The sequence below is a fragment of the Alligator sinensis genome, unplaced genomic scaffold (assembly GCF_000455745.1).
Source record: "Alligator sinensis unplaced genomic scaffold, ASM45574v1 scaffold308_2, whole genome shotgun sequence".
In the NCBI taxonomy this organism is placed as follows: Eukaryota; Metazoa; Chordata; order Crocodylia; family Alligatoridae; genus Alligator; species Alligator sinensis.
This window is the reverse complement of record NW_005842082.1, coordinates 1,805,948-1,816,843: the sequence shown is the minus strand read 5'-3', so window position 1 is coordinate 1,816,843 and position 10,896 is coordinate 1,805,948. Positions and strand designations below refer to the sequence as shown.

At 41.7% G+C, this 10,896-nt stretch overlaps 1 protein-coding gene across 1 annotated transcript in view; it reads left to right on the top strand.

The window, feature by feature from the left end:
• ALDH1A1 (aldehyde dehydrogenase 1 family member A1) overlaps nt 1-10,896 on the top strand; it is a 54,474-nt gene that overhangs the window by 36,234 nt on the left and 7,344 nt on the right. Inside the window, exons 11-12 of the mRNA XM_014520064.2 lie at nt 2,107-2,291; nt 9,032-9,268. Coding sequence (XP_014375550.1) covers nt 2,107-2,291; nt 9,032-9,268 — 422 coding nt within the window. The remainder of the gene's footprint in view (nt 1-2,106; nt 2,292-9,031; nt 9,269-10,896) is intronic.

The following is a 10,896-nucleotide window of genomic DNA, read 5'->3' as shown; positions in this document are numbered from 1 at the left end:
TTTCCCCAACCCAGGTACAGCTGGTGAACTCAGACTGGTGGGGTGGTGGAGCGTCCCACGGGGGGAGGGGGAGCTTCAGCTGGCTGGGCACTCTGGCCAGTAGTGGGGTGGCTGTAAACCACCCTGTTCCTGACCAACTGCAAACCCCCTCCCCCCACTCCCGTGGGACACTCCACTGCCCCACCAGTCTGAGTTCACCAGCTGCACCTGCCCCAGACCCCTCCCCCAGCTCCGAGGCTATCAGCAGGGCAAGAGGAGAAAAGGAGAACACAGAGCTGCCATCTGGGCTTTGCCTGACCTGAGCTGAAGGGGGAGGTGGAATAGAACTTCCTCACCTCATGCCCCCCATCCCAACTATCCCAGATACCCATTGTGGGGAGCCAGGCTGGGCCCACAAGATGAGGGGGGCTCCATTCCACCCCACCCCCTCCATTCCACCCACCCCCTTCCAGTTCAGCCTGGGCAAAGCCAGCCAGCAGCTCTATGATGCTCCCTTCTCCCTCCCTCCCCAATGACAGTGCTGCCCCCATGTGAAAAATTAACCCTCAAGGGAACACAAGCTCTCTAGGATGCTTTATTTTAGAACACCTTAATCTAATACCTGATTTAATGAAACTTAATTTTTTGCATGATCAGCCATTTTAGAAGTGCTCTGCAGCCACGCACGTGTGTCACATCATGGCTGTAGAGTGCTTCCAGGGGCCTGATCATGCAAAAAATGTAACTTGTATAAGCGCCCAAAGATACCTGAGAGGTAATTTTAAGTGGTCATTTAGTCACCGTTGACACTACATCATGTAAAAATTTGAATGAAAAGTCCAAGACAAGGTTTCCTCTCCCACCCCTTCAGCACAAGACAGAGGAGAGCAGGCAGTTGTTGCAGTTCTGACTCTTGCTCCGAGCTTGGGTTGGGACTAGAGTCAGAGCCAAAAGCAGGCATCTGTCCCCACCTCTGCCTCCTCCCTGCAGCCTTTATCCCATTCTCCCTCCCCACCCCCCCACCCCAGTTGTTTTATTTTTTTCATTGTTCAGGTTTCATGGCCAAGGTTTTCTAGATTGGATAACTAAATTCATATGTCCATATATAGGTACCTGAATAAATGTTCTAATGACTCTGGCTCTAGATCCTTCTCTGTTCCTTGCCTGGCCAATCAGCAGTGGCAGTTTTGGCCCTGGGATCTGGCTGTGTGGTCAGGCAGGGGCTGTACTTACATATGCTCTGTGCCCCTGGAGGGAATGAAGCTGGAGTTATGTCTGTTGGTAAGGGGGAAGGAAAAGTGGGCAGAATCGGTAGGAAGCATGGGGGGGATGGGGACAGAGGATGTGGGGACTTGGACTAGAGAAGTGGGTAGAGGTTGTGGATAGCAGGCAATGGGCAGAGGCTGCAGGGGGGCAGAGACTGTGGGAAGCAGAGGCTGCATCAGACAGAGGTTGTGGAGGGAAGGCAATAGGCAGTAGGTAGAGCAGACAACGTGGTGAGGGTGGGTAGGCTTCAGGGGGAAGAAGTAGATAGGGGCAGAGAGCTAGGGAGGTCACCTGCTCCCACAGCTGCTTGACTCCCTGCTGCTACTTTTTACCATGGTAGCAAGTAGGGGGGACAAATTTAAGATGACCCTTCCTTACATTGGTGACTGGTGCCTCCTGAGTCTTGGGGGGCACCTGCAGATGCTGCTGGCAGCATCAGCAGCGGGGACAGAGCTGGCGAGGACCCACAGATGTCACGTGCCCTCCCCGTGTCCCCTCTACCAGTCACCTATGCTTCCATAATTAGGTACTATACCTGAAAAATTATAACAAATTTATACATTTTCAATATATAGAAACTAATTATCGGAGGGTTACCTTAAATTCAAAGTCATCTTGAATTTAGATAACTGCAGTATAGTCAAATGTGCACTTGTCTAATTGTGTTAGAGTTTTTATATAGTAACGTCAGCTATATGTAAGCAGATGGATGTCAATGCCTTTAAAGACCAGAAAAAATGAAACTTAAATGGTGAGAAAGCATAGCCAAGAGGATTCTTCATAATTTTGTGCTATGAACATTTAAATGCAATGCATAGATGGCAAAGAAATTAAGACTTGACTATATGTGTTTCTTTGCAGTGGACAGTGCTGTAGAGTTTGCGCATATTGGTCTGTTCTACCATCAGGGTCAATGTTGTATAGCAGGATCTAGGATTTTTGTGGAAGAGCCTATTTATGAGGAGTTTGTTCGCAGAAGCATTGAGCGAGCTAAGAAAAATGTCCTTGGGAATCCTCTGTTGCCTGGTATACATCAAGGTCCACAGGTAAGTTATAGTCCTATCACTTTAATTAGCACACATATGCTAACCACTACAAAGTGGTTATTTTGGTATTATTCCAATAGTTGTATAGTGGTTATCAGTGGCATAGTGAGTGATGGAGGACCAGGGCACCAGTCCCTGCTGTTGTTATTCTGGAGAATGGTTAAACAGGAGGAAAAGGTTATCTGGGTTTTTTTCTTTATTGTGTGTGATCCATTGCAGGATGTTGGGCAATTCACTAAATCCCTCTGTTTCAGTTCCCTTTACAGTAAAATAGGAATAATAGTGTGGTACTGATCCACTTAAAATGCTTTCAGAAATTTTCATTGAAGGCTAGTGAGCAAGTGCAAGTGTTTATTACCTCCACGTATATCAATACGAGACCTCTCATAGTCATAACAGTATATTCAAGTACTACCACTGTGTTATCAGTGAGCAGCTGTGGGAAAGTCGAAGATAATGATTTTTCCCCATTCCTCCCCAGCTCTCATTTTATATCACTTCTGCTCCCAACCTGCAAAACTGCCAATTTTAAACTCTTATCACAGCTTTTTGGCAGGCCCCTTTTTTCGTCTGCAGAATCTTACACTTCTACTCACACATCCTATCCTAGTGACTGTCCAATTCAATCAATCTAAAAACACAACATTAAAAAAAATTATATCACTATATGTATAGGTTCCATTACAAAGATGTTAAATGCATTCTTGGCTGAAGTCTTATTCAAATGCTATATACTATAAATGCACCTTTTATTTTGATTACTCACTCTATGCCCAAGCCTTACAGGACAAAGGGATCATATCAGAGCCAAAGGCACAGCCTGACTAAAGAAAACTCCCCCAGATACAATGGTGATAACACGTTCATTTCACTGGCAGCTGTATAAACTTTGAATAATCAAAGACTTCTTGACAAATGTAAAAATATATCCAAAACCACCTATAAATAATAGGACTGATAGCGTAATATGCTAAGGTATGTCATCACCAATGTTAACGAGTGGGTTTTCACAACAGAAAATCAAGCTGTGTATATTCATTAATCTAGTGTGTAGACAATCCTTGAGCTAACAAGAAGCCATTCTGACATTATTGCTTTGCTGAGTCTAAAATTAAACACTCACAGATTAAATGGAACAGGGGAAAAAACCTTTAGCAACTTAAATGAATGGGCACACTGCTCTAAGGAACTGCTCTAAGGAACATTTCTGAAGTGGTTTAACAGAAAAATAAGAAAACATTCCTGCCCTTTCTCATCATTTCCTCGTCACAATGCATCTTTCCCATGTAGCATGCTAGCACTTCATAACAGTCTCATGGGCTAATGAGACTTGTATCCCCAGAATAGCTGCATTATTTCTTTATTTTCATTGTTCTTCGAAATTGAATTGAAGAAGGGATGGGCTGAGGTTCTGCTATCAGCACTAAATATGCAATGGCTGCTCCTTTGAATGTATTGTTTAGGTAATTATTTCAAACCTCTTTCTCTCCCCTTTAAGTTCCTTGTACTACTTGGCATCTTCTCAGTTCAAATGGAGCAGCAGTTTCTGACTTGGAAACCTTTCTCAACCCAGTAAAAAACTATGATTGGAACACTGTCATATAAAGATAGATATATTTACTCATAAGTGCATGACAAATAAGAGTGTAACATTGCTACTCAAAGGGTGGCATTGCCCTTTGGTTGGGAAAGCCACCTAGCTACTCATTTCCACCTTCTGTTCCTTCCCCTCCAACAACTACCTTTTGTTTGCTTTCTCACACAAATTCTACTGCTTTGTTCTTTCTTTGTGGTTTCTGCTACTCCCACCTCCACTTTCAAACATGAGTGCTTCCAGACATGGAAAAAAAAACAGTGCTTTACTTTCAGCTTGGCATGACCCTGTACCAAGAGCAGCACATGCCCAGAAGAGGCATCTCATTAGGTGGACCCGGCTCACCCAACATCTGTATAGACTGGAAACTTCATTGGGGCTTTTCAGAACTTTTATCTAATAGCTGATTGAATCAGCTATTAGATAAAAGCACCAAAAAGCCCTGCTGACATACCCGACCTATACAGATGCTGGGGAGCTGAGTCAAACTAATACATTTCCTCTTCTGGTAGTGCCATTTTGGGGTTTTTTCACATCTCTCAGTGCCCAATATAGGTGAGTAGTTTTGGGGGTTTTTCATTATTGAAGTTCCACAGCCAAGGTTTTCTAGATTGGATAAATTAGATTCTTAAATCCATACATACTAGATCCCTGAATAACTGCTCTACTTTTCAAAACTGCTGATCATCCTTGACCATTTATTTCAGCATTTTGGTATGTGAGGAGACCTATTTTGCAAATCTTGGCCCAGCTGTGCACGTTTGGGAAACACCAAAAGGCAATTAGAGGGTGACTATGAACAATTTTTATCTCCAGCCAAGCTCTAATACTGCAAAGAACAATTTTTCCAACTGTTTAGTTGGTCTAATAAAAGATTTACCCAAATAACCTTGTCTGAATATGTAGGAGAGGCAGGTGTGTATATATATATATATATATATATATATATATATATATATATGAATATATATTTATAAACCTTTATAAATTAAAGTTATTTATAAATAGATATATTTAATCAACCAAGGAGAAATGTTCCTTCTCAAGACTAAGCATGGGCAAAACTGAAATCTGAGATTCTATACACAAAAACCTTTGGCCCCCTCTGCACATTACAGGAATTTACCTTGGCACCAACTATGCATGCAAAGTAGCTATTACACAATACAAAGCTCCAGCTTTTAAAATTAGACCTCAAAAATGCATACTGACTTTACTGACTGGTTGCTATCGAGCTTTAATTTGCGCAGGTAGTAAGGTGTTCCCTGATGGTGGGAGCCCCATCAGACGACCATGCCCAGTGAAAAACCTCAGATTCCTAGGAATTGCAACCACCATGATCTCCAGGGTCTGAGGGATTCACGCACCCTCAAGCCCTAGGAATTGCAGCAGCCATGATCCCCAGGGTCCAGGAAGCCCCCGGGGTGGGAGTATTGTCCCTGTGGTGATCCTCTGGTGATCCTCTAGCCCCAGGGGTTTTCCACACTTGTGGGGTTGGAGGTGGGCATGGCCAGGCCCCAGCAGGACTCTCTCATTAGGGAGGTCTGCCTGCACAGTCACAGGCTTTTCCCTGCTGACTCCTCAAGGGGTGGGACTATTGCTAGCCCCTAGCCCCGGGCTAGTACACTGAGTCAAGGGGAGTGTGCAATGTATGCATCTCCCTCCCTGCTTCGTCATGCTGTATGCAGCAAACTGACAGGCAAGGAAGCCAGCCGGGGGGACTGATAATTGTCTTTGTCACCCAAATAGCAAAACAATAGCCTCTCTCCACATTACTTCAAACTTCTAAACAGCTTACCGGCTGACCTGTTGATTAGCTCTGAAAGCTCTAAGCAGTCACTGTTCTGTCTGCCTACCTGAGTGAAACTGGAGAGACACATACACAGACATCTCTCAGCATTAGCTAGCATACCACATGCTGGCTACAGTCCCTGCTATGGCAGAGATGAGGAAGGGATGTCTGCTTAAGCAGGGAGTGCTGAGGTGGGGAGAGGGGGGCATGGGGAAGCCAGCAGACCCTGCTGTGCCTACAAATCTGTGCTGAGCTCCAGCCAGGGAGCAGAGGGGAAGAGCCAGCCCTGCGGTGGATCAGGGGGCCCTGCCAAGTACAGAGAGCATGCCAGGATGCTGGGCGACTCTGATTTATCTTAAACCAGCAAGGGGTCTGGGACAGACATCGCATAAGTCAGCTTGAGCCAAATCAGTTAAATCTGATACTGCATTCAACCAGGTTTATCTCAAACCAGTTTCAGCCATTTTCAAACTGGTTTATATGCACTAAACAACTGTTCTGTTACAGGTTTAAACCAGTTTCTGATCACTTAAACTGGTTTATGTGTAATGTCTTTCCTTGTAATGTCTTCCCCTAGCCCCTAAGAATGACTGCAGACTCATTTCAGTGACAAAGGTTCAGCCAGGCTAATTATCTACAAGGCCCTAACACGCTTGTGATATGATACACAAGGTATTAACACATGTATGTCCATGACAAAGTACAAAACCATGTAGGCTCCCCTAGGCCAATACAAAGTTCCCACAATTTCTAATTTTCCCCTTATACAGTGGTCAAAACAGATTATGTATTACATTCCACCAGTATTTTGAATATCTTAAGCTTTGGGCTTGTTCCACATCCTGATCTGGGTGTTCCCATTCCAGCCTTATCATCCTGCTACTGGACTATTCTACACCGTATACAGCCATCTCCCCTTCCTGTCTCCTGGCAGGAGTGCACACCTGGCCCACATGCCAAGGTTTGCTTATGGAAGGAGTCCATGCATCAGTCAGATTCACTGATCAGGCCTACTTTGGCCAATGCTTTATCAAAGCCTTTGTGTGAGCAGTGTATATATTAATCAATGTTCCCGTGAGGCCTACAGAAAACGTTATTAAATTGGAGCCTGTTTTGCTAAGCACAGCACAAACACCTAGCATGAGAAAACATACAATCGATTTTATAACTGTAGTTATCAAGGAGAACATAAGAAAAAGTGACCCAATTGACAGTGACATCCAGCCATTTCAATTCAATATATTCCATTCTTCATTCTGTCATACATCTTGGGGCTAATTTGTCCATCAGGGTAGCAATCATTGTATTTATCCATTGTGTACAAAAGGGTAATTGCTTAAAAGCATAATGAGTAGCAAGAAGGATAATCTAAGACTTTAATCCTTATAAATAATTTAAAGATTTTATCATAACTTTTATAGAGTTACTGGGCAGGTTGGATCCTTACTAAAAGGTTGAAAGCACCCAGGGTCTTCCACAGTCTTTTAAAAATACTGTTTTATTTTATGTGCATGTGTGATAATATTAGCACTCATTAAGATGACGCATTTGGTCTCCTGCCTTATCCTTATGTTTACTAAGTCAGCTCTCATGCTGCCTTCTCTACTCTGTGCAAAGGGCTAATGTGTACAACTTCCACCCTGAATTATAATGTAGGACCAACAGATTTACAAAGAAGAAAAACTGCTCCCAAGATAAAATGCTCTTTGTATACTGTGCTATCTAATCCTTCCTTGAAAACTCCATCAACAGGGTTTTAAAACTTAGCCCTGATAATCATAAACAAAGTTTTTTTATCAGGTGACAATGTAAGAACTGGACACATCATGTGAGAAGTGAAGTAAGATTTAGCTTTAAGTCAAATCCTGGAGCAGGGTTTTAGCTGCCACGTCACCTCACTCAAGTACATGAAGTATGGTCTTGGGCAAGAAGAGAGAAATACACCTTGCAGAACAATATAATAATGAGCCAAACTGTTTCAGAAGGATTATATCTGATGAGCAAAAAAATGTTTGCTTCATTGGAGTCAATATGAGTTTTGCCATTTACTTCAGTGAGGCCAGGATTTCACCCTGAGCATAGTATGGTCCAGCATTACAGATCACAGAAAAAAATATTGAGTTCTTGCAGGACTTTTACCTTAACAACATGTAGAGATGATAAACCATTGGAGAAATGGACCACAAGGGGAGGATTACTATGCCTAGTCAGTGCAAGGCAGCACCATGTACAGATACCCCAAGGTATCTTTGTGCATAATAACTCAGAAACTAGAAGCAGTAAAGATCTGTTGGTGTGGTGCTGTCCTTAGACTGATAATCTCTGCTTCTCAGCAGGACAGATTAGCCCAGGCACAGTGGCACTTCAGTATAGCTGTATTGCTTGCAGTTCCAGCACTGGCATAAGTAGTGGTAGAGCATGTTTCAGCATGCTGCTGCCTTGTACAGTACTGATAAACTCTGAGAAACAAGTCTTTGTTGTTGATTTTAAGTCTTGAACTAAATAACTGTACAAAAGTTATTTAAGGGGAGGGATGGAATTGCATGTTTAACTAACTTGCTAGCAAAAGATGAACAGATTCAGGTCTGGTTTCCATTATCAAATTAGTCACTTATTAGGAGCAGGGGAGGGAGAAAGGTTCTTAACCTAATTCTTTTCCTCAGTTGCTCCCCACTATAAACTGCAGTCTAAAATCCACTTCCTACTATGAAGGCCTTGCCAGAATGATACGTGCTTGCATTTGTTTTTAATGTTGGTGTAACACTATAAACAAACTGCCATCTATGTTTTCCAAGTTTCAATAGTTATTTTGTGTTCTAGCAACTGTCAGTCACAGAACAAAATGAAAATAGCAATGAATTTCAGTTATGCCGTGTGTAGGTTTTTATTTTCTTTAATAACTTTATTAAAATGTGACTTACCAACAGTCCTGCTAAAAGCCTAAAGAGTTCCATTGGCTGGGCTCTCTGTTAGAGCTGAAGGATTAGGCCGAGTGATTTGCATTTCAATGGACCAATAGTAACTGACAGAATACTGGGCAAAGTCTAAAAATTGATGTATTTTATAGAGGAGAATCGTCATTGCTATTTGAGTACAACCAGACTACCAAATCCATTAGAAGATCTAGCCCATGTTATTATGCTGAAATCTCTAATTACTGGTCTAGATGAGAAAGGCCTATAAAATTTTGAGCCATTAAAGACAACAAAGTTTCTAGTTTCTCCAGCTGTTTCACTTCACTATGTGAGATTTAAGAAAGTAAGAACTTTGCTGAGGCACAGTTAATGGGTTGCAAAGAGACTGTTATCAGTTCATGCTACTTTTTCCCCCACTCCTTGCAATATTTTCATTTAGGTTGATAAGGAGCAGTTTCATAAAATCCTTGAACTAATTGAGAGTGGGAAAAAAGAAGGCGCCAAACTGGAATGTGGAGGAGGTCCATGGGGCAACAAAGGTTACTTCATCCAACCCACAGTTTTCTCTAATGTTACAGATGATATGCGCATTGCCAAAGAAGAGGTAAATAAATTCATGATAGTCTGTACTTTCACTGGAGTATTTCTGTTTAAACATCTGTACAAAATATCCATTTAGAAGGTTAAGTGTATACATAAAAATGATCACAATGTGTCTTTCACTCTGGGTTTGGTCAATTTTAAAACCCCTTTCTTTGTCACTTTTGCTAACTAAGCCAACACAATGAAATGTTAACGTAAGGAGAAATAATCTAACTGGCCAACCAAAGCTCCAGGCAGAGCTGATCTGAGATAATAGATACAGTGGCTAGCATTGTTATTTGTATCACCCTGGACTGGGCTGACTATGTAACAGAAAAACAGCAAATCTGTAAAGGGCAACTTGTGAATTCTTTGTTCCTCTTGATTAGCAGTGCTATTACTGCAGCAGTCCCTTGACGTCAGGATAAATATTCCAATGGTGAGCTACCGCTCGACAACAGGAATAAAGGATTCAGAATTTGGCCAGGGCAAGTCCCTGGTGCCCACGCTGTTTCTATGTTATGTCCTTTTGAAATCGGTGGAAATTTAGGTTATACCAGATAGATATAGTTAGGTGTGTAAGACATGTCTATGGCTGAAAGTGCCTACTCCAGTAGGCTACATTCAGTTGATTTACTCAAATTGAGCACTGGAGCCTGCAAAAAAAAAAAAAAAAAAAATCATGAGAAGTCAGGAAAAGGAAGAGAGGGTTGATAAGAGCTTTATATCAAATAGTTGCTAGTTGCAGAGAGTTCCTTTCTGCTGGTCTGGGAGTCAGGTGGGAAATCTCTCAGAAATCTGCTTCCTTGCAAGATTTACCCATTTCACTTGGACCAGCAATACCACAATAATCTCTTCTTATAGTGTGTTACCTATATTAAATTATCGAGATGATAACAGAACAAGAAGAGATGATTTTGAAAGGTTCCAGTTTAAATAACAGTTTTGAACCTCCCAAGTTAAATTTTGTTTTGCATTTTGGGGGAAGGGTAAGTTCACCTTCTGTTTTGTGTAACCCAGTGGGGAATGGTCAGTTTGCTTTCTGTTTTATGTAAAACAGTTCATGTAATCCTAGTTGTGAAATTAGCGCTATATGACACTTCTAATAAAGTCAGGTGCAAAACAGTAGTTAATTTCAATGGAACCGAGACAGCCCTTATGGCAATTATCTCCCATCCATAGCTACCGAACAGTTGTATAATGAAGCACTGCACTTGTTGGCTAAGAACACAGGACTAAGTTAATGTGCCCTTAGAGACGAGCTGATTCTAATGGAATATTTTCTTGTATATTAGTTAACACCCAGAAAGAGAGCAGAATTTTTTTTGGCTTGCTTGTTTAGTTATGAAGCAACTTGTGGAGATAAAACCTTAATAAAATGTTTAGAAGAGGAAAAAATGAAGGTCTTTTCCAGCTTAAGCCTGCCCAGATTTACAACAGGATCTGTTTTTTGTGTTAGGCATTAAATGATCTTTAATTTTTTTAATGTTTACTGTCATTGCTTGTCATTTCCATATTATACAAATCTACTGAACATTTGAATATCATATAGTACTGAACATCATGTCTTGGGGCTTTGAAACTTTTATTCCTGAGTTGGCTAGGTAGAAGGTCAGTCTAACAGAAATCAGATTTTTAAATAAATAATTTTAAATAATAAATCATGCTAAACTTTCCACCTATTCAAACATTCTTCCTCTTCTTTGTGTGCCTGAAATAGAT